The sequence below is a fragment of the Solanum dulcamara genome, chromosome 10, assembly GCF_947179165.1.
Source record: "Solanum dulcamara chromosome 10, daSolDulc1.2, whole genome shotgun sequence".
Taxonomy (NCBI): domain Eukaryota; kingdom Viridiplantae; phylum Streptophyta; class Magnoliopsida; order Solanales; family Solanaceae; genus Solanum; species Solanum dulcamara.
The window spans coordinates 2,197,687-2,224,938 of record NC_077246.1 but is presented as its reverse complement, the minus strand read 5'-3'; the positions used below and the strand labels follow the sequence as shown (position 1 = coordinate 2,224,938).

Sequence of the window (27,252 nt, the reverse complement as noted above, 5' to 3'; positions counted from 1 at the left end):
TTTTCCATTTTGAAAAGACATTGATACATTGGAAAAAATATTCATCCAATAGCGCAAATAAAGCTATGTAGTACTATACAAAAAAAGATATGTAATACTCTATTAATCGAGACATCAAAATTTTCAAGAAAACGATTGCAGAAATTATAATATAAAATCCAACTCTAACCCGAAAACTATAATCAAAGGCAGAGAAATAGTATCCTAAGTAGAAAGAAGCAAAAGAACATTTATTTCAATATGAATTCCTCTTCAACCTCTACTATCCCCCATCCATCCCATCCCCAACGATATTATCAAGGAGATGTTGGAGTTGGTAATGTTATAGAATCAAATTCGAAAATCATTACCAACCCTAAAAAAACTTGGAATACAGGCAAAGTGAAAAAAAAATGTATAACACTAATCTCAGCCAATAGTTTTAATACTTCAAAAGTCTTAGTTACAACTGTAGGGTGTTAAACTCAGATGAGCATTTTCAAAAGTAGACTAATAGATATGAGCCTAGTGAGCATTAAATACATGTGATTCCTTGCTAAGTCTATATCAAAAAAGGAACTCCGGGACAATCGTCTTCTCTGTATAATATCAATGCAATCCAAAACTTGAAGGAAAAGCTAAGAGGACTGCGTTTAAAGCACAATCCTTTCACATGAAGCTACTCATCGTATGAAGTATTCCTATAATGAAGCTGATAAATAGAAGTTACTCGTTATGAGTAGCCCTTTATTGCCAGGGATTCTTCTTTCGAGTTGCACTTCTTTTTGAGCTAGTAGAAGTAGGTTTCTGCCAATTTTCACAAGAAAAGTACTGCCGTCAGATATCTAAAGTTGCACGTATTTCGGAAACAGAGGAGTCCACACATACCGATTTAGACTTCTTTGTCTTTCCACGCATTCTGTTTTTAGGAGGTTTTAATTTGTATAACCGAACCATCCAGTGGTGAGTAGTAAATACCTGCATACAATACATATACCAGAAGGTGAATAATTTGTAGTTCACTAAGTTGCATGAATGTATGTCAACGCATAAAATAACAGGTGAATGACAAGTACTTCAAACAATGTTTGCACGAATGCATATCCACCGATAAAATATCTTTTAGAAATTCTTAGCATGTAAACAGGTTATACAGCCAACATCCTTGAGCCTTCCAATTATATCCAATAATATTTAGAATCTACATCGCACTAAATGCTATCTAGTGATGATCATGGAATATCAGAAAGTGCTGATTCTTGAAATATTATCTGAAATTCTGATATATTCAGCAACAGAAACATTGAAATCCATCTAATATTTCACATCAATGTTTCAGAGATTAAAACAACAAAAGAAATGTGCATGTGTGTTTCTGTGTGTTTTCAAGTACATCTTGAGCTAACATAAACATTAGTGATATGGGAAATCAAAAAACTGTGGACAATTGTCAGAGTGCTAATTTAAGCACTCGACTTCACTGTCTTAATTAATTCCATGATGAGATTTCCCATCATCCCCCCTACCTAACTCTCACCAGTATCTTTGTGTTCCATATGGCTTCCTTTCTTCCCACCCACCACCCAGAAAAAACAGAATAAGGAGAACCAACAAACTCCTCCTCTTTGTCTTTGTTCTCGATGCAGTGCATTTTACAACAGATTAGGACCATTAGGGCATCCTATGAAACAAAGTAGGGCACATACAGTTCTGACTTCTGATAAACATTCATATTTCCAATCAAGGAACAACTCATTTTTCTTTTCTCATTGTTCGGTCTACAATTTCCAGAAAACTGACTGGTCAAGGATCTCAGGATCTATTTTGCAAGAGTTGACCCACATATTGACAAAGCCACGAACATATAGTAGCATAAGCCAAATCAGCTCTCAAACAATCGATTTATGCAGCACGTTAGCAGCATTCACATGTTAACTGAAAAGCAAAGCAAGAATGAGATAGTTGGGTTGATCCGAAATCGTACATCACACACAACAGAGAATATGAATTATTCTTTACTGGGTATTCCTGTGTCCAACACTCATAATGTTTTGCACAGAGCAAAATGAAGGCCTTCCACCACTCTACTATTAATTGGGAGTTAATTTTCTGAGTAAATCTTCCATCCGTTTTCACCCTTTCAACTCTTTTTGTTCCATCCAATTCAAGATTTTGACTTCCAAGAATAGCTCATAGCTCACACCCTTGTAAGGTTCACACTTTCTATCAAATTAACAAGAGCGGCAAGGTGGAGAGCAGAATGATAAGTTGAAGTGGAAAAATCAACACCTTTCGAAGACTGCTATCTAGAATAGTATAGTATTAAGAATATACAAAAAGATTTGAATATCTCATCAATATGGATTATTTCAGCAAGAAAATTCAACCTCTTGGTATCAAATATGTTAGATCTGTGAAGTGGGAGCAAGTATAAAAATGCAAGTAGAGAAATTAGTATTCTTCATCTACGGTAGGCTTTCTAGAATAGTTATATGTATGATCTTAGATTTATGAAATTTATATTCATTTTTAGGCAAGGTCATGGACAAATTTCCTTTAACAGCACCAGATTAATCCTTGCCTCAAAACATACGATCAGGGCCATAGTGATAAGTCCAATGACGCAAATGAACCATGTGAGTTGGTGCACAAAAATATAACAAACTTTTGTTTCTTCATTATCGATTCCCGATAACCAAGTTAGAAATCAAAATTATAATTGGTTGATCATTAACTAAGCCTTCTCGGAGTTCCAAAGATTCAACATGATATAGCTTCAAACACACACTGCACTGCTTCACTTAATACACATGCGATTTTCAACAAAATAGGATCTCATGCTTACCTCCTCAAAGTGGGTGAGCTTAAAATGTTTCTTTCCAATTTCAGTCCGCCTTACTCTATCGTAACCTTTGCCATCTGTCTCCACAAACCTACAGCACAAGGTAGAGATGATGTGAATAATTTGAAGTTCATGCCTGAAGCCCACCAAAACATAAACTTGCATGTTCTCAAGAATTTAGCACCTGTAATAAGATAGCTTGTACATAAGGGAGTTCAGCATGGTTGGAGTAGCCATAGAGTCAATCCGGTACTGGCCATCTCTCTTTTTCAAAAGAGAAGGAAATTATAAATGGAATTGAAACTATGAATCGACAAACTCAAACATAAAGTATGTAGCTTGCTAGCTCTTAGCCTCTTAGTGCCTAAGAGCATGAACTTAATAAACAGATATTGAACATGCAATAACACGATAAGAAAGAATTGGTGTAGCTCTTAGTGCCAAAGAGAAATGAACTTGATAAACAATTTATAAATGGGTCAAATATTGGTTTAACTCTTAAAGAAAGGAAACTGCAGCCTATGAATAAAATCAGAGTTATCTACTTGTACTAGGCATAATCTGGAAATTGCAAATGTAAAAGATTATATAATCACAATGTAAGACCCTGCAAATGTTCCAGAAGGAAGATCCTCAATCAGCCTAGGACTTGCCTCATAAAATATATTATATAAAAGAAGCAAAAAATAACCTCAATGTTTGTTGCTCATTAAAGTAAAATATTAATGGCAACTATATCAAGTTCAGAAACAAAGAGCAGTCAAGTATTTGACCACAAAAAGAAGGTAGCTAAAGGACGGTGTCACACCAGATAATCAGGTTCCTTGATATGAGGAAAGACACCCCCACCGATTCTAACCATCCAGAGGAACTTGTTGATATCATCACTGGGGTACCCAACAAGACCTGAAGTTGATGGTAGGCATTAGACTTAAAAGGCTATTGCTAAACAACAAGTCTCGATTGAGCTAAAGTACCAACCTCCAAAGACAACAAGAACATATTTTACATCCAAAGAGTTGAAGATCTCCCAGGCTGCTTTTTCAGGAGAGGACATGGCTGTACCAACTGTTGCAATATGTGTATTGTTCCAGGTGTTATTATCAACAATAACAGTGCGATTGGCCATTGCAGTCGTCTGATAGCCATAGTCCCACCATGACGCCACCTGAAAAGAGTTAGCAGAATAACACATACATCAGCGTTTGCACAGGCATAGACAGACACATGCACAAACATGTATGTAGCAGGAAAATAACAACAAACAGTAAATAATTACATGGGTTATAAGAGAATTGAAACGGAAGCAACAAAGTAAAAAAGCATTTCAATCACATTTAAAACTATATTTAATTTTGATTCAAATGCATAAATTGTAAATTTTAGATCTACTGACTAACCTGATCATACAATATTTCTAATTTCACATCCCTAATCACTAACATATCCATCCATGGCATTTTCTAAAATATATTGTTTTGCTTTATTGTTGTGTGCCTTCTTCTTTCAGGAAGGAACCTTCTCTTTTAGTAAGGATTTCAAGAAGAAACTTATGGACCTTATAAACTTAATATAAAATAAAATAATATAAGCTGTTGGTTGGTTGGTGTTTGCTAAGATGCATGCGTCAGCACCTTCACTGAAGCACACATAAGTCCGAGAAACCCCAGTTTGCACTTTGCACTACGCCTATCCTCTTGGCTTAAGCAAACTTCACGTACACTTTGAAAGAATGGTTTACACTAGTTAAATATGAAGCCAACTCAAAAACAAATGTTTCAACATCAGCTGTGAGGGTCTAATTACTCCCTGTATGTTAATTGGGTTTGAACAGCAATATTTAGATCATGATCATGCATTATCTAGTATTCCTCTTATTTAGAAAACAAAGCACCAATACAATCTTGGCTAGTGTTCTGCCAATAAGCTCTTCAAGTTAATAATAGTTACCTAAGAGTTGTCTAAATTGATATTTTCAGCTGGTACAAGTTAGCAAGTGACGTTAAAATTTCAGACTGAAAATACAATTTAAGCAAAGTAAAACCAAATTCATGGCCACCATTACAATATCCTACTGCACCACCATAAATCAAATAACAGCACCATCACCACAACCATTCCAAAAGTAAACCAGAATTTGTGCATAAAGGAAACCAAATTACAAATTCTAGAACCATCTCATTAACAGAAGGAAACTATAAAATCAGGAGAAAGGATATTAGAACTCACTTTATCATCTACATCAGTATTGTGGCTCAACCATGCATAAGCCTCTCTGAAGTCATCAAAAACATGAAGTCCGTCATGTGACTGTGATGTTAGGACAATAGAAGGAGCTGAGTAAGCTTCCGCAGCTGCCCAGACACAATGAACCTATAAGGAAAAAAAAATCCGATTAAGTCAACAAGGAAATGAAATTATAATACCATTACCTTTTCTCTTAAAAAGTCAACAAAGAAATAAAGGAGGAAAAAGGCCTTTAAAAAGGTTGCGAGGAAATATGACTACTTGAGGTATTTCGTTGGTTCATATGGAATTTGAGTAACACTTTACAGTTAGCTATGGCACCAAAATAGTTGTGTACAACAAAAATAAAATACAGCACATGAATGGGACAATCAATCTATTCAAACATATCAAATTGAGATAGTCATCAAAGACGGCTATCAATTTTCATCTACAAACTGATAGACCATGTATTGCTACAGAAGATTGTATTTCATCTTGCCTTAAAACAAGGTTTGCATCTCATGCAGTAAGAAAAAGAATAAGAGCTTTCCGTATCTGTCATTTACTGAGCCATAAGTTTAAGATGCTCCACCACTAGGATTTGAGGAGTGCAGCTCATACCAATAGTGAGTCCCTGGAACTTTTCATTTACTTTCTTAGTTTACCTATGACATATACGGTAAACCCATCAGAAAAAATGTTTACCTACAACAACATACCCGGTATATTCCCACAAGTGGGGTCAAGGGAGGGTGGGGTGTACTTTGACCTTACCCCTACCTTTGTGGGGAGAGAAAATGTTTACCTATGACATAACACATAATCCTTCATTTGCAGCTACTTCTACCTCTATATTGCTATCAACAACAAAAAAAAGTTGGCTCACACAGGGATCAACCAAGGACACATGTTCCTTATCATTCCCAGGGCACAGTTTTCACTGAAAGCAAGTAAACAACTGTTAGTGATTAACTTAGGACATATGTTCCTAATCATTCTCAGGGAACAGTTCCCACTGAAAGTGATTGTTACCCACAGCTAAGTTGGGTAGCCTGTTGGATTGTTCTATGTGCCTGAGGTAGTCAATCATCCTACAGTACAGAATATCAAGATGAACTGTGTTCTTCTTTTTATATTTTTGGTATAAACCAGAATATATTGATGATCTGGACTCAATTCTAGAAGTTTTACACTCCTGGTAAGAAGTACAAGGATTATAACTAGATTTTCTTGTTGCAACACCATATTTTGGTTTCTAGCACAAAGATGATTATATTTATATACTGAAATATGTTACCTTCTCAAAAAAAAAATATCATCCTACAATCCCTTTCACAAATCTCTCTCTGTGTACGTGCACTTAATTTACTGATCCAAGTTACTTGTCAGCCTTAGAGTTGAAATCTATCAACAAAGGAATGCACTACCAAAGTTAACTAACTTGTACTGAGGAAGGACATAATGAATTTGATATCTATATTTTTCCAATTCAGGATAGATCAAATTAATTCCTTCCACTCACTCATTCCCTTATACACCCACAAACAGCAACTAGGAATAGAGATGGCTGACAGATGAATGGAAAGGGATATAGCATCCACAATGAGGGGGTAATTCTTCTTTTCTTGAGGAAAAAAGAAATGGTGTGAGCCTTCTCAGTGGAATAGAATCCCCCACATATTAGTAATGTGAGCCCTGAGTTTGAAGCTTGGCTAGTCTTAAGAGCCAGATTTCCCTTTTTAAAAAAACTGGCAACACTTTTAAGAGCTAGATTTCTCCAAGCAACCTAGTTAGGGAATCAAAAGAAAAAAGTAGCAATTAAGAATTGTAGCTATGATTTTTTTTTTAAAAAAAGGTCGTTTATCTAATGATTAATCCACTGGAAAAAGCAGTACCTCACCAAGTCAAATTATTAGGACATGTTTCCTCTTAAAATGTATCATTATCAAACAAGGAAAAGAAAAAGAGCTTAATTCCATGTATAAACATAATAAAGGAATTACTAAATGGGACTGATACAGCTGCGAGTAGTTCAGTCAGGACAAAGAAAAGGTACATACCACATAAAAGGCACCCAGCAACATAAGCAATAGAATAGCAACAACAGAAGCCTCCATGGGTAACATCAGAAGCCTCCTCTCACTTTTTTTAGTAGCAATGGGAGCTTTTTCAACATTCTCTTTTTCTTTCTTCTTTTTTCTTGAAGCTTTTTCCTTTGGTGGTTCTACATTTCTATCAGGCTTCACCACATCATTCTGTGTAACCCCATCACTGCTATCCCCTGCCTTGATGGTGAATAAAATGACAAGAACTAATTCAGATTTATCAAAATAGCTAATGATTGGAATTGCCTTTGGAAGAACAACAAAGACACATACATCAACCTGTTTTCCAATTGATGCAAATTTGATTGATCGAGTAAAAACGTCAAAAGCTGATGATAGAGCAATCCCAGACATTATACAGGCCGCTGGGGCCAGTACAAGCATTAGGCGGACCTGTGTTTCAGCAAATGGAATGATGTTCAGAAACTGGGGAGCGTAAAGGAAACAGAAGAAGGCAGAAAAACTTGAAATCCTTACCATAACACCAGAAAAGTACACTGAAGTCACTAAATAAAGAATCACAAAGGAGCTAGCATCAGTCAGAGGCAAAAAGCATGCCTACACATGGCAAAAGTAAAGATCAATTGGAAGCCCAGAGAAAGATAAAATTAACATGAGAAAATCGAGATAAATGGAGCTGAAAATTTACACTTACAATAATGCCTGCAGGGACCAAAAATGCTAATACATTTATGTCCATAAAGTAGGAAGGCCAAGTAGGTGGTTGATGTTCACTAACACTGGCAATAATTGGTATATACTTGCTCGCATAAGTTCTGTCTCAATTCAAAGAAAAGTAAAAACAGAAAGTTTCTTCAGTACGTTGGTTGCATGGGAAATATAGGTATAGAAAGAGCTATGGCCCCGGAATCATCAGAAACTAAAAATCAATGAGATAAGAATTGTGGAATCCTAACTCCTAGTAGCAACTCCCCAAGAATTTAAAAAGGGACAAAACTCAAAAAAGCACAAAGTAGAAATGACAAGATTTTTTTAAGAGTGAACGGCTATCAAAAGAAGTAACAGGCATTATTCAATTTAAAAGAAGCAATCATGCATAATTAGCTTTTTCTTGTAATTATTTCACAGCACCTTCTTGCTGCTGATATCAATACTATACCTTTAACTATCAAAAGGAGTAACATGCATAAATCAATATCAAAAAATTGCTCAAGTAACTGCAATAATTAAAACAAGAATCACTACTACTATTTTTAAACAATCAAAGAAATATAAAAAATAGAATTGTACTAAGAGACATAGAAGATAAGAAGCCCAAAAAGGGTAGTAAAAGAGGATCGTATTAATTCAAAAAGAAGAAAGAATCATCATAGAGAAGAAAAAGAATAAAAGTAAATCAATAAAGTTGAGTCACAGCTGTAGACAGAGTAGTTGCATGGCAATGTAGAAAGAAGACGATAACAAAGACAACAAGGAGAAAACCGAAGCAGACTTGGAGAGGAGTCCTGACACAAAGATAGCAAAAGCTATTTCTCCTATTTTCTCTTTTTCCACCTTTTAAAGTTAAATTCGAAAAATAGATCCTTTTTGCGCACGTCCCACTATCTCAAGCGTGCAGTTCTTAACTAATACACACACACACACAGATTCTTTTGGCTCGTAATAGAGGCATCTGCAAATGCAGGAGAAGCATGGATAGTTTTATAAAGATCACAATTTGTTTCTTAAAGGCTCATGCACGATCATCTCATAATCAGGTTATACAAGTTCCTTGGGAGCTTAGTACCAAGACTAAATGTTATCTGCACTGTTAAAGGAAGAGAACTGAAGTATATGTAGCAATCACATCAAGCCCTCCAGACACCCAAATGAAATAATTCATATTTGGTCATCTGCTTCAAGATATTGGATTCTGTGCACCAATGTGCATCAAAAATCATAGGTCACAACTTTATCTAGAAAATGTCACTAGATTTCTTTAGGGAAAATAAAAGTAAGATATCACCGTGTCCTCTTTTTACGGTAGAAAACTAAAGAAAATGTAAAGTAACCATATAACATGACAACATGATTCATAAAGCAAGGAGCATACGGATCAAGCAGACTAAGGCTTCGTCCACTCCATCCCTTTGTTGGGCTAGAGGCAACAAGCGCAACTAGCACGGCTACCACAGCGCAGCAAACAATCCTGAATAACAAAAGAAGAAACAATAATCACTGGAACAAATAACTGAATTCAAAACAGAAATAAATTAATGAACTGGGGTTGATCCAATTAATTTCATTAATCCATGTCCACTAGGCATCAATATAACAAGCTATTCATATAAATTAGAGGAGCTTACAAGCCTGCAGATACAACAAGAGTCACAGCTACTTTGAACATTTTTGGTGTGAGCATCCCTTTGATGTAATAGACAAGCCCCACAACATTGAGAATTAGGAACACCTGTACATAACCATCAGAGATTTCAGTGCACATGGGGGTGGCAAAATCAGCCTATGAAAACATGACCCGCCCACTTTGACTTGCCCAACTCAGCCCATCTTTTAGATGGACTGGTTTAGGCTAAATATGTAGCCTAAATGGATCCATGAGAAACCTTGTCAAAGAAAATTAGAAAATACTTTTTTTGCTTGATATATATTAGTATAGTTAGAAAAAAAGGTTCTATTAGTTTTGTTTAGTAATTAAGCGAATTATAAGAAACCAATAGAGAAATTAAAACTTCATTTAAGAGTTGAGTGGATTGGGTTATGGCTCATTGTTTAGACCATCTCAACCCAAATAACCTTTGGCCAGGTTAATGAAAGTCCAGTTATTAAGTCATCTCATTTTAACCCACCCAAATTCAGCCCAAGTGGCCCACATTTGACACCCTTAAGTGCATACGTCAATTTAATTAGGACCCAAAAATGTCCATAATACTTCTAAAACACAGAATATTACTCTGTATTCTCGCTATCATCACAAATATAATCTTTTAATTTTCATTTACAAGTGCTTTTTGCCATCCAATTAACTATCCCACACAATAAAGGCCACTAAGCTACTTTTCTAGTACTCGAGCAATCTTCCTTCCTTCATAATGATAATGAACTTCCTAATTCCTTTTTCCAACAAAGACGAAAACTAGGCCTGATCATTTGACCCCTATATAGAAGCTGATAATCACAAACCATAGTAGAATAAGACCTAGACTGGTATAGTGTTTAATACTATGTTTAATCTAATGCTCCTGCACCACATATTAAAAGGGCTTTACTTCGACTTAGAGAGATTGAAGTAGTTCATGCTAGTATATTAACTGTGACTGAGAGCAAAAGTAGAAATAGTGTATACTTCTCAATGAATTTATTGGCTATTTGTTTAAAAAGGCTTTACATTAAGTATATGGAATTTTCACATGTACTAAGAAATGATGTGCGGATTAGATGGAGACAAAGGAAGTGGTAATGAAACAGTAGCATATCCAATATCATTATATGCAACCCAACCATGCCAACTCAATGCAGCAAGCTGTTTTCAGCTTGAGGATTTTTAATATCCTTAACACTTCAATCATGCAATAAGGACAGCCAAGGCTATTTTAAGGAAATATGGTACTTTGAGAATATATTAAATTAGGTAGGTATTATGCAAGAACACATCATCAATCATATATTCCGATCATGACTGAACTACTAAAAGAGTAGAAATGACCTTACCAGAAATGAGGCAAAATGTTCTGATGTCATTACTGCATTAAAACCTACAACAGGGACCAAAGCAGCCAATAGTGTTCCCAAGATAACCTGCACCGATATCCCAGATGGTTAGAAGAATAAAACAAACTCAACTTTGTAGAAAAACTTGTAAATGGGGAAATATTCAGACTAGAAGATTTTAAGCCCTCGATGAAGGAAACTCATTGAATATTTTTAGCTTTTTTTTTCCAAAGTTTTGCCCATAATTTTTTGTTAAAAACAGTGGGGGTGCGGGGGGGAGGGGGGGCTAAGCTCCCGCTATGCGCAGGGTCCGGAGAAGGGCCCGACCACAAGGGTTATTGTACGCAGCCTTACCTTGCATTTCTGTCAGAGGCACGATTAATTATAAAACAACTATCAAAATCCATGTTCAAAAAGACTGCAGGAATCTCATAAGATACAAGGTTATAATTTTTTATAACTATTTTAAGAAAAAAATTAGAGTAAAAGTTTTGGTTTAACCCACAAGTAATTCTTTGAATTCAACAGTTATAGATTTGATTATTTTTTTCAATCATCTTCATATGATTTTCAATACAAATTAATATCTCGTTATCTCCTATATCACCTAGTTATTACATATAGTTCCGCCGTGCTAAAAACTGATGGTGTTTCGGTTATCAAGCACTAACCCAGGTGATGATTACACATTTATTTCATTTAAAATGTGATATTTCAAATGAATGAAGGTCGCCTTTTTAAAACTTATCAAAAGCTAGAGGTTCACTGAAGTACGTAGTTAGTAATTACTCAATAAAATACTTTCTTAATAGAAATGAGAAGAGAATGCTCCCACCAGGCTATCATATTAAACAATTTCTTGCTTGAACGGAATATTTTTTTATTTTGCCCAATTTTTTTCCTTTTCACCAACTCATTTTTGGGAAAAAAGAATAGGCAAACTTTTTTGCCAAAATAGAAGATTCAAACCGAAATATTGAACAAAAGAAACCAATCGAAAAAACTGAAGTGAACTATTTATGGTTCAGTTTCAGTTTTCTCATTCATTAACCAAAATAACTGAAACAGAAAATGGAATGCCCACCCCTAATTAACACTACAAATTGTTTATCAATAAAGTTCCCAGGTGCTAGTACTTACCAATGGAGCGTAGGCAATATAAAGCCGTGGAGAATAACGCCCTGTTACGATGCAAAGTAGGGCATGCATTGGAATAAGGTTGATAATAAAGGTATATCCTCCCCAGGAGCAAACCTGAAAGAGTATGGAGAGACAGTAAATTAGACAGAAAAGCTATGGTAAAGAAGGGAATGAGAGGGAAAAATAACAATCACCATGGATAAAGTAAATGCCTACCATGTAAAAGTATGACAAGGCATTTAGAGTAGCATAAAAGAGGGAACCCGTGTTCAGTGTCTGCACCAAACATTCACCATCATTGCACAATGTGAAAATGGAACACAAAAATCTGAACAATAGAAGGATAGGCACCGGAAATATTGCATGTAACCCCACTAAGTTAAAAACTGAACATCATGTAGACTGAACCTTTATATAGAGATAGAAAGTGAAGATCAACGCAAATATGGCCACAGCTTCATTGTCATAGCTGCCGGCCACTGATCGAGATATATATGATGGAACCTGCAGGCAGCATGAAAATGAAATTCACCATTGTAAAGAAGTACACTAGCAATTTGTTTTCTTTTTGGAACAGGTTAATCTAGACAGACAAATATATTGTAAAGCCAATATGCTACTTTGTCCTGAATCAGAGCTATACACATTTTAGAGTCATCCGATGAAAATGTGTGCAAGAGAATTTACCATGGCCAAAAGAGCTGCAGCAGTTAGTCCAGCCCCAGCCCCTTTAACTTCCTACAAAAGCAGAGTCGTATGGCTTAGAGCTCTCGCTTCACAACAGAGACATGTTTTTAGGTTGCTACACATCCAAGAGAACAAAAGAAACAAGGAGTATCTACGTCAATTTGGTAAAAGTGAAGAAAAGATTTAATCAAGCCAGAGAACAAACCTTTGTCAGAAGGTATGTTGCCCAAGCAGCAAAGGCAGAGAATGTAGGAGCAGTAAACACACAAACAGTTTCCACAGAAAGAGGAATATTCAAGGAATTAAGTATCCTGCCAACAAACATATGCATAGACTCCATTATTCCTTTGGTGGCTGAACAGATCAATACATAAAATAAAACAAACAACAAAGATTCCCATAATTTGAAGATTGGCAACTAGAAAAAAAGCTAGAAGACTAGAAAAAAGAATGTAGGAGCAGTAAACACACAAACAGTTTCCACAGAAAGAGGAATATTCAAGGAATTAAGTATCCTGCCAACAAACATATGCATAGACTCCATTATTCCTTTGGTGGCTGAACAGATCAATACATAAAATAAAACAAACAACAAAGATTCCCATAATTTGAAGATTGGCAACTAGAAAAAAAGCTAGAAGACTAGAAAAATAATGATCTGTAATACACACCACCACAAGGTGCCAGCAGTCAATGTCAGACCAGGGTAAACAGTTCCACCAATCACTCGTCCAAGTGGATACCTATAAGACAAGGAAACCTTAATTACCAGTCATTTTCAATTAAGAACCTACAAGTCATGACAACATTGTCTGGAGTAACTAATTCACTCCTACAATCATAATTACCAGGTCCGATCATCAAACCAATTCCAGAAGTCGTAAATTCCATTCTTGGTCAGAAACTGCAATTGACATAGCATGGTTATATTTCACATAGTTTTGTGGTACTGACAAACATATGTATAATAGTAAAACAACAATAATGATATGATATGATCATTATCACCATCCAAGGAAATGCTCTACAAGAATAGAACAGCTCCATGATCAAAGATATCCAAAACTAGATGATAAGATATCCAAAATTAGCGGCAAGCAACAGCTTCATGATCAAAGATATCCAAGATTAGCACCACAAATTGACAGTGTAAAATATGAAGAATCTAGAGCATAATCCAAAAGTGATGACCTAAAACAATATTTTTCCAGGATTGCTTCGTCAAAACACTAGGAAGGAACACTAAAATTCATCTAACCTACTACAAGGTTAGGTTAGTTTCAATGGACATCATACTTCCAAAAACCAGTATGTTTTCTTTTTTTGGATAATCAAATTATTACTATTAACTGCACTATACCGACAGATTATTCTAGTTAAGAAGCTCATATTAACTTACAAGTTGTCTAATTCCATTATTCCAAAGAGGAAATAAACTTTATCTTTCCAGTTCTTCTAAAGTACCCAATTTACTGGTTTCCATGAATAATAGTGTAATTGATGGTAAGAATGACCCACTTTTGCCCCCCTGAACTAGACATTCTATCCAACACCTACAGAAGGTAAATTCACCTAATAATATGACCTATGTAGCTTTGTGAGGCATACAAATGTACATAATGGACTTTATCAACTCTTGAAATTTTTATGGTCTTCTCATGTCATATTGATAGGTCAACGCATAGTTATCTTCTATGAGGTACCATCATCAAGTCTATCCTCGAATTAAATTTAGGACGGTACAAATTTCATGAACTTCTTATTATTGATAGTACACAAGGGTGCCACTAATGACACCGTCAATATAGTTCTAATTACTCACCCCTTTCCACTTAAGTACCCAATAATTGGGCAACGTTATTGAGACAAGATTGGAATTCTATTGTAGTATTTTATTTTTAAATAGGATAGATCCAAAACAAAATTTACCAATTTTTAATGGTTTTAACCTTTTATGGTATCAAAGCTCACCCAATGATACCTTTTATAAGATATTGTAGCATATAGAAGAGTGTGGAGAAAAAAAAATGCATGGGTAGGTTTAACATTAAAGGTAGCATGAGATGTGCTGTAGGCACATGTCACGGGTTCGAAGTTTGAACTAGGATGGAACATCACAACCAAACTGCCCTACACGAAGACTGAGTCTGATCTTTAAGTGGAGAGCATAGAGGAGTGGGCCAACTATTAACTGAATTAGAGTTAGTTACGGTTATCCAAAAAAATGTGGAGAAAATGGGTTCCTCTCAGGGGCATATATATAGCTAAGATATGGGGCACATGAACCCGTGGTCTCTGTAGAAAACTAGGTATTTTATGTATGTATTTTTTTTAAATGGTATAATATATCTACTGACACACATACTACAAGAAGACTAAATGATGCACTTGGTTGGATGTTGAGTCATTTACCTTGAGGACTAGGGATCAAGTCCCACTAAATAATTTTTTTCTTTAGTGGTGCACCTATGTTTTACAAATCCTATTCCACTGTAAGTAAAGTGAGTATTGAAGCATACTTGATTGAATGATTGTGGACTGAAAACAGAGCATATTCTATGTTGATCCTTTTTTGTAGTACCATATCAAAGCGCTCCAGACAAAACAACATATAATGTAAATGCATTAATGATTGACCTGCTTAAATTTCACTTCATTATACATTTCACTTTTAGGTGTCATCAGATCTATTGCGTTTGAACGTTAAATTCTTGTCATGCATCATTTGCCCAAATTCTGCTCAATTCAAATAGTTTCTTAGGAGCATCGTCCAGATAAGTACCAAAATGTAGGATCCAGTCCTCGCTCTATCACTTCCTAATACATTTTATGCTACGAGATATCATCTAAAAGAAATGAATCAAATAAACATCGCAACAATAAATTAATTACTATACACATTTCAAAAAAGCGAAAAAAAATGAAAAATGAAATCCAAACCTGAGTGACTCTATAGTTGAAATAAGGATCGAACTCGTGTATCACACTCTCATACTTAATCACCTGTTGAAAAAAAAAACACAAAAGCAATCAGACCTGATCAAAATGTAAAATGCTGAACAACAACAACGAATTAAGCATATCAACAATCAGATCTAATTTTCACGTGACAAGAAAAACAAATATCGAATAACAGATTAGAATGAGAAGAATTTTACGGAGAAAATTCGGATCGAGAAAGCGAGAACTCCGATCAGAATGAGAATGAACAAGGAGAAGACATTGCCGAAAGCCAAACGGAGGCTTGACGGCGTTACGGTATCTGTAGAGGCCGCCATTAACGGCCAGCTGAAGCTTTTGGAGTTTGGAGTTGAAGACTGACTGACTGAGGGAGGGTTGTGGGTGTGGGGGTTAAAGGGTTTTTGATCTATGAAATTTGAGGATGACTTTGTAGAAGCTGACATTTAAAAAGACGAATTTGACCTTGTGTATCAATGTGAAATGATTGCTATACCCTTATATATTTTAACCAATTTTTTGGTTGAGTTTTTTTTAATTGGTTTCCTCGGACATAGTGCAACGTGGCAAGCTTTTATTTGTTAGTGATACTTGGCCTTGTTTTTCGTCCTACTGTTTTGCTTAGAGGGTAAAAATCGAAGATCATGTTATATTGCATAGAAGAAATTGTATTTTGGTCCAATAACTTTTATTAATTACAGTAACATCTCCATTAATTGAAAATAATTTTTCCGTTTTTCCATTCGGTGTTCGATTTCCGTATTAAAGCCTGATTATTTTGGATTCATGCCGCGTAAAATCCCATTCATAGAAAAACGCTCCCTACTAGGGGTGTGCCTATCCGGAGTGTGTAAAAATTGAACCGAAAAAAATATTATTGAGTTAATGGTTTTGTAAAAAAAAATTATCGAGTATTGATTCGATATTGATTTTTTAATATTGAGTTATGAGATAAATCGATAATCCATTAAAACATATTTAAGTTACGACTTTACCATTACATAAATATTAGATATTAATATCAATACATTATTGGTTACTACTTTTGTCATTTAGAGCCAGTTAGCCCCTTTTTAGTTTTTGAACGTGTTTGCCTAATGCTAACTTTAAGCCATAAAGTTCTTAAAGTCAGTCAAAAATGAAAAGTTAGGATTCCTAACTTTTTTTTTCTAAGTGCTTAAAGACATTTTCTTTGACCATGGAAATTACTTTTATATCCCTTATATTTTAACTAAATTTCCAAACTATCCTTTTTATTCTTTTAACCCTAAAATTCACATCATTTTCCTTATTTAACCACTTTTATCCAAACACTCAACTGCTTATTTATAAAAATAACTTTCATCACTTCAAAGTTCTAAAACCACTTCATACATAAGAGTTACTTTTTTTAAGCCTATCCAAACGGGCTCTTAGTCTTTAATTCATATTATTGTTTTAGCGATTTTATTTGTGTTGCACTTGTATAGATTTTTTTATGTTAGTTATTATTGAATATATTTTATGAGCATTCTATAAAGTTACATTATTGTCTTGTCGCGTCAAATTATTGGAAAAATCATATAATTAATTTATGAGCATTTTTTTATTGGTTAAACCAAAAACCAAATCGTCGAGGACCAAAACCGATAAAAAATATCTTATTGATTTGCTTATTAACTTAGCATATTTAAAAATTAAAAATCAATAAACTGAATCAATAATACATAAAATCGAATCAACCCCTACTCCCCAGTCCCTACCAATAATTTAAAAGCATAACTGATAAGGTGAGGTTTCATAAATATTCTTTTGAGTTTAAATTTCATTTTTATCTAAGAAAAAAAAGTATAAATTAAAGGGAGTAATAAATGAGTTTGTTCTGTACTGTGTGAAATAAAAGGATATGGTAGATGTAATTTGTATTTGCACCAATTTTGACTTTTTCTTTAAAATTACATAAAAAAGATCTTTTAAATTGAGGATATAAAAGTATTTAAAATTAATAATATCTATCACAATTGTATTAATGGATGAAACAAATATATATGTTAAAAAATTGATCAAAGCATTAAGATATTTTAGACGCACTTAAACTTAGTCAAAAATCATTAATTAGAAATTTTAATGTATGACTTTTGATTTGTTTCTGTCTTTTGGTTCAAAAATATTTTTTATTCCATGAAAAAATGTCAATACTATCCTCCAACTATTTGAAATATACCTTTCAACTATTTTTGGGCTCAAAACTAGTCATTTTGTCTAACTATTAGATAACTTTTACCCCTTTTTTATCGGAAGAAGATGTGACATTTGATGTATAAACTATAACGCCACATAGATGTCCACCTAAGCACACTCACCCCACCAATTAAAAAATTCAACCTTTTTAATAACCCTAATTTCATCCTTACTCCATTTCTTATCTCATTTCCTCAAGAAGCTTTCTTTATATTTGAGCAAAATTCTAAAGATTAAAACACTAATTAAAACTTGTAAATTAACTGACAGACACACGGAGTAGTAAACAAAGTTTTCCACTCAATCCTATCCGGACTCCAATGATTTTGAATATACCAATCGATCAATTATCAATAATTTGCCATCTTGGATCATTTTCGTAGTCATATGCCGCTATTGTTGTACTCTTCAATGTTTGTTCATCTTCTTCTCCTCCTCCGATTTCTTTCTATTTCTCTACTACAACTATACTTGTCCAATAGAGGATGTGGCTTAGGTAGATCTACTTAGGTGGACGTCTATGTGGCGTTATAATTTTCACATTGGATGTCATATCTTATTTTGCTAAAAGAAAATGTAGAAGTGATCAAATAGTTAGACTGGAGGGATAGTTTTGAGCTCAAAAATAGTTGAATGGTATATTTGATTTATATCTAATAGGTGAAGGATAGTTTTGACCCTTTTTCATTATTCTATTCCATTTCTACAAAAACGTTTTAATAATTATTAATTCAAAAACACTTTAAAAAGTCAATTCAAAAGACTTTTAACTTTTTTTATTTTTGTTTCCCACCTAATTCAGTATTTACAATAGAACTCAATTATTTTTAATTCGTACCACATAAGGCTCCATTCAGAAAAAAGGCTCCCTCTCTATCAATTTTTTTCATACCAGGCTCGAATTTGAGTTTTTTGATTAAGGAAACAAGAACATGCTTTAACATTTTTGTTTTGCGATAAGAGAATGAATATGATAAATATTTTGGGATATATATATATATATATATATACAAAAATAAAATATAACTAAGGCAAAAGCGACCATTACTCCGAAAAAGAGAATTCCAATTGCATCGATTAATAGTACCCCGGCGAAGCTCCGGCGGTTACTCTTCTTTGCCTCCTTCTCCGGCGAACTCACGGCTAAGTAATCGATTTGTAAGTATCTTATAGTTCTCTCTCTGTATTTTCCTACATCCTTCTCTCATCAGCTCGAAACCCTAGTTTGCTTTTGATGAGTAAAGAAAAGCTTCAATCTATTTTGTAATAGTACTTTGTATGTTTGCTTGTAAATATGTGAGTTAAAAGCCTCTGGGAAATTCATTGGGTGCGTCAGATGCTCCAATGGATACTAAAATTGCTTGTTAATATGGGTATTGCTTGTTGCTGTGACAATAAATAAATTATTTTCTTATATTCTACTTAGGGTTTCTTCGAAGTGTGCTGTTGCGTGCTTCTCACAATTAATATTAACATTTTACATCGCCTTTCATCAGATCTGGTTGTTTCGTTTATGTATGCAGGTATGTATCTCCTTCATCTTTTGTCTGCTCAGTTCATTTGGTTCTTCGTTTAATCGGTCGAATTTATTTCCTTTTTGTGCATCTTCGGTATGTTTTCGTATTTGAGCGAACTGAATTTGGGGGTTTTTGTTTCTTTGGATGCCCTTATTTTTTGGGGGCTTTAGGGTTGAGCCGCCCTTGATAGTTGATCGTTGTGCTTTCTTTTACTCTTGGTGCATAACAAAAGTCCTCTTTTTTGCTTCTTATGTGGTATAATATTATGAATCAATATCCAGGAACTTCTCTTGCAATAAAAGGGGAAAGGGAGTACAATAATGTACCCAAAGTAATCCCACAAGTGAGGCTTGGGGAGGGATGTATGCAGACCCCTAAGAATCCAAAGGGAGTAAGGCCATAAAAGCTGGAATCTTTACGACTACTTTGTGTGATTTAGCAGTTATAATTGAAGTTATCACTTTAAAGTCATTGCAAGTCTGTTTTATTTTTCAACAAAAAAAGTCATTGCAAGTCTGTTCCCGGATTATTTCGAACAACTAATTTTGAGCTTCAACAATCAACTAATTGATTAACAAAAATTCTATATCATTCCAATTGATTTATCAACACTGGCATGAGTTCAGGTTATTATGTTAGAGCCTGTTAATTAAGTAATTAATCCTTTTTTATATGGTTGATATTGATCTTTGCATTTTGTTGGTTATGTTTATCAGCAGCATATTTAAAAGGTTCATTGAGACATGGTTGAGAGATTGATCTGTACCTGTTTTCTCTGTGTATACAGTGGGTGTAGGAATTATAAATCTGGGTTTTCAGCATGGCGTCTCTCAAGGAGCTTCTCCCAGCAGCAAAGTCTGCTACCAGTACAGTCTATGACCATACAAGTGACCCATGGTTCAAGAATAGATACAGTGCAACTGAGGCAGAGAAATCTGCAGTAATCAAGGCAAATCCGGTACCCCCTTATCTTAAACGTGCTGGATTTAGGCCATCCAAGCTTGAGGACTTTGGGGATGGAGGAGCATTCCCTGAAATCCATTATGCACAATACCCACTTGATATGGGCAGAAAGAAAGACTGGAAAGCCGGGGGAAAGAATTTGCCTGTTACTGTGGACGAGCATGGTGAAGTGAGATATGATGCAATTGTGAGGCAGGGCGAGAATGCAAAGAAAATTGTTTATTCTCAGCATAAAGATCTTATCCCCAAGTTTGTGAAGGAGGACGAGGGTGACGAAGAGATGGATCAGGATGAGAAGCAGAAAGTAATCGATGAAACAATGGAGGAGACTAAGGCAGCACTTGAGAAGATTGTAAATGTGCGGTTGAGTGCTGCACAGCCCAAAAATGTTCCCACACAATCTCAAGAGTCCAAGTTTATTAAGTACAAGCCTTCCCAGCAAGCGGCAGCTTTTAACTCGGGTGCAAAGGAGAGGATTATTAGGATGGTAGAGATGCCTGTGGACCCTCTGGATCCACCAAAGTTCAAACACAAGAGGGTCCCTAGGGCCTCTGGTTCTCCACCTGTGCCTGTTATGCATTCTCCTCCTCGTCCTGTTACAGTGAAGGACCAGCAGGATTGGAAGATTCCGCCTTGTATATCAAACTGGAAGAACCCCAAAGGTTACACAATCCCACTTGATAAGCGTCTTGCTGCTGATGGCAGGGGACTTCAAGAAGTTCAGATCAATGATAATTTTGCAAAACTATCAGAGGCTCTGTATGTTGCAGAACAGAAAGCCAGAGAAGCAGTTGCAATGCGGTCAAAGGTTCAGAAAGAGATGATGATGAAAGAAAAGGAGAAGAAAGAGATGGAACTTCTGGAGTTGGCCCGCAAGGCAAGATCTGATAGATTGGTTGGGGCACCTTCAACTGCTGCACCTGTGCCTTCTGAGAGGGACACCAGGAATGTTGATGATATGAATGTGGATTATGAGCGAGCAAGAGATTTGCCCAAAGAATCAAGGGAGGAAAGGGAAGAAAGATTGCATAGAGAGAAGATACGTGAGGAGCGGCGCCGGGAGAGGGAGAGGGAGAGGAGATTGGAGGCAAAAGATGCTGCAATGGGTAAGAAGAGTAAGATCACAAGAGATAGAGACCGTGATGTCAGTGAAAAAGTGGCTCTTGGGATGGCTTCTACTGGCACATCAAAAGGAGAGGTCATGTATGATCAGAGATTGTTCAACCAGGAAAAAGGGATGGATTCTGGATTTGCAGTGGATGATTCCTACAACGTCTATGACAAGGGGCTATTTATGGCTCAGCCCACTCTTTCTACTCTATACAGACCAAAGAAAGATGCTGATTCTGAAATGTATGGAGGTGCAGATGAGCAGCTGGAGAAGATCATGAAGACAGAGCGCTTTAAACCTGACAAAGCATTTTCTGGAACATCTGAGAGGGCTAGTACCAGAGATGGGCCTGTGCCATTTGAGAAAGAAGTTAAGGAAGCTGAGGAAGCTGATCCATTTGGTTTAGACCAGTTCTTGACAGAGGTTAAGAAGGGGAAGAAAGCCATGTCAAATGTTGGTAGTGGAGGTACCATGAAGGCTAGTGCTGGCTCCACGCGAGATGGCTATGAAACATCAAGCAGAACTCGTATTGCTTTCGACAAAGGGCGTTGAATTGTCTGTCTGTGTGCCCATCTTTTTATATGTCCATCTTGGCTGCATAAGTCAACTACTCCTCAATCTTCATGCTGTCGTAACGTATCTTATGTTCTTGAAATTTGAGCTTTAAAGTTGCCGACTCATGCATACTTCAGAAGATTACATCATCTCTTAATTATTGCTTTTAAGTCTTTTCTGCCTTGAAACAGTGATTTTCTTAGATTTTGAAGATGATATTATCCATCGCTTAATTGAGATACGCGATTTTGACATAGTTGGATATGAATATTATTTGTTTGGATATGTGAAATTTCTTGGAAGTTTTTGGGTTTTTTGTTTTCTGGTGTATGGACTTTGCTTCCGTCTTAAACTCACTCTTTGCACAATAATCTTGATGGCCAGGGGTGTCTCTGTATCAGTAGAGTTATATAGAGCATTATACTCCAGATAATTGCATCACAAAAGGGAAGGAACAGAAGAAAATAATTTGTGGACCTCAATATTGTTATTGGGTTCTGTATTAATAATGTCTACATACATATTCAACTCGAGACAAATACATAATTTTAACCAAAGTTATTGGTTCCACCAAACCTGGAAACTATACACTAGCTCCGCCCCTACTGAATTCCACATGTAGCAGATGAAGCATACTATCAACCCTCTCAAGTTTCAACTGAACACAAACATTTTTGACACGGAGTATAAGTATATATGTGAAAGGCTATTAATTCTTTTAAAAAGAGTACTAAACTCTCTACGTAATAAAAATTGTCGCTAAAATACCATGGTGAAATCACGCGAGTATTAACTCTGGTTCCGGCTACTAACTGAGGTATTATTCATGCTCGACTTCTAAGAAAGGTGTTTTTGCCTCGGTAATTACTTAACGAGAGAAAGCTGATCCCAAATAATGAGACTAACCTCAACTGATCCCAAGTAATGAGACTAACCTCTGCTAACTACGTTTTATATTAGAGTGGAAGAGAGATACTAAAGTATGCTAATGCCTTTGAGTGTCTAGAAGTCGAGTGTGTTGCGTGATTCTAGTGTTTCTTTTGTACTCGACATTATTTCACCAAATTATTTTAATGATGCAATCCATATTACTAACCATATAAAAGTGTATTGTAATATGATGATCACCAATTCACCATTCATCATTTTCCAAACAACCAAACATGAAGTGCCTGTTTTGACAAGACTTTGGTTTTTTGAGCAAGAATGAAGCATTTTTTCCTCTAAAGTATAGTAAAATAGTGAAGAGGAAGCGATCATCGATAACCAGTCACAATTTGAACACAAGAAAACAACCCTACAAAGATCTCACATGATTTATTTGCCAATCTAGCTTGTTGTATTGTATCGATCTTCGTGAAAAAGACTATATAACTAAAAGAACATTTATAATATGCCATAAAACCAATCACCCGGAGAAACACAAACGAGATGTATTCTCTCCATCCCAAAATATGTATCTTTTAGCAAAAATAATTTTTCCCCAAATAAGTGTTGTTTTAGGAATTCAAGACAACAATTATAATTGTTTCCAACTAACTATTCTGTTAAATAGTGTGCAATTATCAATAAGTATCTAATAAATAGAGGTAACTTAGTAAGTATACCTTTCATTTATTGGTTTTCTTAATGGACATGAAATGAGCTAAAACGACACTTATTTTGGAATGAAGGGAGTACATCTATAAAGATCTCAATAACCCTAATTTTGGATTATAAACCCACAATTTTGGATCACAATATAAAATCAACTCTAAAATACACATGATTTGAATAGACTCCAAGACTTAAATATAACAGTGTCTATGACAATTAAATTTCAATGACAACCTTTGACATTACTTATACATTGAAAAAAAGGACAGTTCGGTGTCTTAAAACTCCCGCCCACAACAGTAAGGAATTCTGGCAAGAATTCACCATTAGGAACAATGTTTTGTTGTGCATCCACTGAACATTTCATTGACAGAGACCCTGATTGTTTCACCGTCCTTCTTAACATACTCAGGACAGGAGAACTATACAGAGAGGCCTTATGTTATGGCATTTTGGATCATGTCAAGTCAGCTAAATTTAGTCCATTTGATGTCGAGTCTTTTCGCTATGCATAGTAAAGAAGATGTTATTGATGTACGGGAGACTCCTCGTCCACCAATTATATGAAGACTTCAATACTACGGTAGTTATTATTTCAGAAAATTATTTTTTTTGTTGAAGAAATGTGACTTTACTATTAGTTGAGTGATCGTATGAGTAACCAACACGTTATATGAATCTATCCCAATAGGTTGTTTGAATTAGTTTGTGGATGAAGAAATTATAGCTGATGATTTTAGGATAGAACTAAGTTGCAAGCATCCTGTATTATTATGTTTTTGAATGGTGAATATCATAGAGTGATCAATCATCAAAGTTAAGTAGTTCTATATAAATTGATTGAATAACAAAAAAATTCAATTCTCAACTCAATATTCAGTTCAAATATGTACCCTAAACTGCATTATTTCATTCATATATGCTAAATCTTTTCAACAATCTTCAAACAAAGAAGAGCATTTAAACGCGTTTTTTTTTGTGTGTTTTAAACAGATATTTAACGTCCGTTTGACCATGACAACAACAATAACTTACTCAGTGTAGTCTCACAAGTGGAGTCAGCTGGGAGGGTACAATGTACACGGTCACTCTTTTTGTGTTTAAAACAAATGTTTTGGTTATGTTTTGAACCCATAAGTGCCTAAATGTTGAACACAATCAAATTTAAATCCTGGATCTGTCTCGAGGTCTTTCACCATCCAAACTTGATGTTACTTCCGGGTGAGGAATAGATGAGGATTGGTCCTAAATTTCCATTACCTAAACTTTCCATAAAAGAGTTCAAATCATACAACATTTTCGACATAGAATATAGATATATATGTCAACAATCATGAAAGTTTCAAAATAATACTCTATTTTGAACATATAAGTACTTAAATGTTGAACACGTCAAATTTAAATTCTGAAACCACCGCCTCTGAGTCTTTCACCATCCAAACTTGATGTTACTTCCAGGTGCAGATTGGTCTTAAGCTCATCATTCAACTCATTCTTCGTGTAGTTTACATCGCGAACATCTTCTGGAATTCCATTCTCATCATGGAAGGTATGGAATTCATTACTAAAATTTTCGATTTCTGTTTCATTGGCCTGAAATTCTTCTTCAGCCCTGTTTATAACAAATTCAGATTTCTCCATAGGGCTATTGTCTTCATGTTTATAATCAGCATTTTGGGAATTTCGAATCTGATACAGAAACCAGATGCAAACAATTACGACGAATATAAGCTGAAAAACTTCTTTGGCCTTAGCTGGTTTAACTCTCTGGTTCCAGCTACTAACTGAGGTGTTATTCATGCTTGACTTCCGAAAGAGCTGCTTTTGCCTCGATAATTACCCAATGAGAGAAAGCCGATGTAAAAGTAGTTCTTTACGCCAGGAAACTTCAAAAAAACTGACCTCTGTGAATGAAAGGTTCTTTCCAAAACCATCTGTTATTGAATAGAAAGCACACCAACAATGTATGTTGCGTGATTCTAATGTGTTTTTTTTTGGGAGTTGACTGGTTAACAATGCCAAATATTTGATTGAAAATAAGCTAGCGTTTAAACTTAGATTTTGAAAATCTATCTTCAAATATCTATTTGACCATGAAATTTGATCAGATTTTGAAAATTTATCTTCACATATCTATTTGACCATGAAATTTAATCAGATTGTGACAATAAAAATTTAATTTTTTCAAGTTTTAACTTCAAAATCTATGACCAAACGAAAGCTAAAGCAGGACTTTTCAAACTTACCCTCTAAAAATTTCAACTAATTGAATGTAAGTTGAGACAAAAGATGCTAATAAACAGAAGTGCTTAGGTAGGTGATATTTCAAATGCAAATAGGCTCAATTATAACATGACAAAGTAGTTGGCTCACACTTCCTAGACCTTTTAGTGAAGGAAATATGAATAATTTTGAGAAAAATATTGTAACATAATGCGTATGTCTGTTATGGAGGAAAAAAAATACATTTTTTAATGTTTAGTTGGTCAAAATGTGTCGAGTTACAGATTAAAAGAGGAAAATAATTTTTTGAAAGTAGAGAAAACAAGTTCTATAAGTGATATTTCAATTTCATAGTCTCCTCCCCACCCACCCCTACCCCTTGACCATCCCACCACATACGACCTCTATAATATTTTGCTATATTACATATAAATGTCAAATGCCGAAGAGAAAATGGTCTTCAATGATCAGTAACAATTTAGACAGAAATGACCCTACAAAGTCTTCTCCTGAAATATGGAAAATAGTAATGAATTGCACCCTAATATATGTTTTCTGCATTAAATATTTATATCAAATTAAATAATTTAACCTTAGCTGTTAATAATAAAGTAAATATTTATCGCTTAATGTGTATAGTTCTACCAAGTAAAAACATCAAATGATTTCTTTGTTGGGCTCTTTATGAAAAGGCGTCAGTTTTAGCACTTTATTGAATTGGGCCGAAAATGACACAAATTCAAGGCCTAAGTTGGGCTTATTCTAAAAAACTACTGGTTAGTTTTGTTGGCATGATAGTAATAGACGAAGTCAGAATTTTTATTAAAGAAATTTAAATTATGAAGAAATAAACACACAAATAAGTCGAATGAATCCAACATCCACTATATGTACATAAAAAATTATTTTCAGTATATATACATAAAAATTTATTTTAACTTTATGTATAGAGTATAATTTTTTGCAAGTTCTAATGAATCTCCTTGCTCCTACTTGGCTCCGCCCTGAATAACCAATATTACACGTAAGACGACTAGATTTTAATTATGGCAATCTTACAAGTTAAAACCTCTAATGACGTAAAGAATAGTAGTACTATAGAGTTAAAAGGCTCACATCATGCACAAAAACTTAAATAAGATATGTTACTTGCTCAATCTGAATTTACGTGATATTGATAGAATTTTGAGAGATAATCAAAATTTTTATATGTTTTTTTAAAAAATTTTATGTTAATTATGATGATTGATAGTATTTTTAGATTTAAAATAATATATGTTACTTCCTCTGTCGTAATTTATGTGGTACCGATAAAATTTTAAAAGTCAATCAAAAATATTATGTGTCTTTTAATAGGTTAAGTTGTTAATTATTGTGATTTATAGTATTTTTTAACGTAATTTTCAAATATATAATAATTTGAAAAAGAAAAATAAGACAAACAAATTAAAACAGAAA

The 27,252-nt window shown here is 34.8% G+C and overlaps 2 protein-coding genes across 4 annotated transcripts; one reads left to right on the top strand and one right to left on the bottom strand.

Annotated features, from left to right (window-relative positions):
* Positions 1–397: 397 nt before the first annotated feature.
* On the bottom strand, positions 398–16,023 carry LOC129870162 (dolichyl-diphosphooligosaccharide--protein glycosyltransferase subunit STT3A). The gene is made up of 23 exons (XM_055944800.1): positions 15,810–16,023; positions 15,592–15,654; positions 13,500–13,555; positions 13,323–13,394; positions 12,857–12,962; positions 12,652–12,702; positions 12,373–12,468; positions 12,181–12,240; positions 11,965–12,078; positions 10,825–10,911; positions 9,462–9,565; positions 9,209–9,304; positions 7,811–7,931; positions 7,633–7,713; positions 7,429–7,548; positions 7,111–7,335; positions 5,051–5,194; positions 3,803–3,989; positions 3,630–3,727; positions 3,006–3,085; positions 2,825–2,912; positions 868–957; positions 398–786 (listed from the first exon to the last, which is right to left on the bottom strand). Exons 1-23 carry the CDS (start codon positions 15,927–15,929, stop codon positions 727–729), a joined length of 2,319 nt encoding a protein of 772 aa, XP_055800775.1. The 5' UTR covers positions 15,930–16,023; the 3' UTR covers positions 398–726.
* A 2,817-nt stretch (positions 16,024–18,840) lies between these two features.
* Positions 18,841–22,260, top strand: LOC129870173 (SNW/SKI-interacting protein A). 3 transcript variants are annotated; one of them, XM_055944822.1, is made up of 3 exons: positions 18,841–18,987; positions 19,326–19,352; positions 20,134–22,260. In XM_055944822.1, the coding sequence occupies exon 3, from the start codon at positions 20,167–20,169 to the stop codon at positions 21,970–21,972; it is 1,806 nt and encodes a 601-aa protein (XP_055800797.1). In that variant the 5' UTR covers positions 18,841–18,987; positions 19,326–19,352; positions 20,134–20,166; the 3' UTR covers positions 21,973–22,260. The 3 variants fall into 3 exon arrangements, with proteins under 3 accessions (XP_055800797.1, XP_055800795.1, XP_055800796.1); XM_055944820.1 differs by having other exon boundaries at positions 19,256–19,352; XM_055944821.1 differs by lacking the exon at positions 19,326–19,352.
* The last annotated feature ends 4,992 nt before the right edge of the window (positions 22,261–27,252 follow it).

What these genes read in the sequence shown, in the direction of transcription:
- LOC129870162 (XM_055944800.1), bottom strand. Translation starts at nt 15,929, where the DNA reads ATGGCGGCCTCTACAGATACCGTAACGCCGTCAAGCCTCCGTTTGGCT. An exon ending in CTGCAGCTCTTTTGGCCATG is followed by an intron (nt 12,469 to 12,651) that starts GTAAATTCTCTT and finishes TGCTGCCTGCAG; the next exon opens with GTTCCATCATATATATCTCG. An exon ending in TCAAGGAACCTGATTATCTG is followed by an intron (nt 3,086 to 3,629) that starts GTGTGACACCGT and finishes CTTTTGAAAAAG; the next exon opens with AGAGATGGCCAGTACCGGAT.
- LOC129870173 (XM_055944821.1), top strand. Translation starts at nt 20,167, where the DNA reads ATGGCGTCTCTCAAGGAGCTTCTCCCAGCAGCAAAGTCTGCTACCAGT.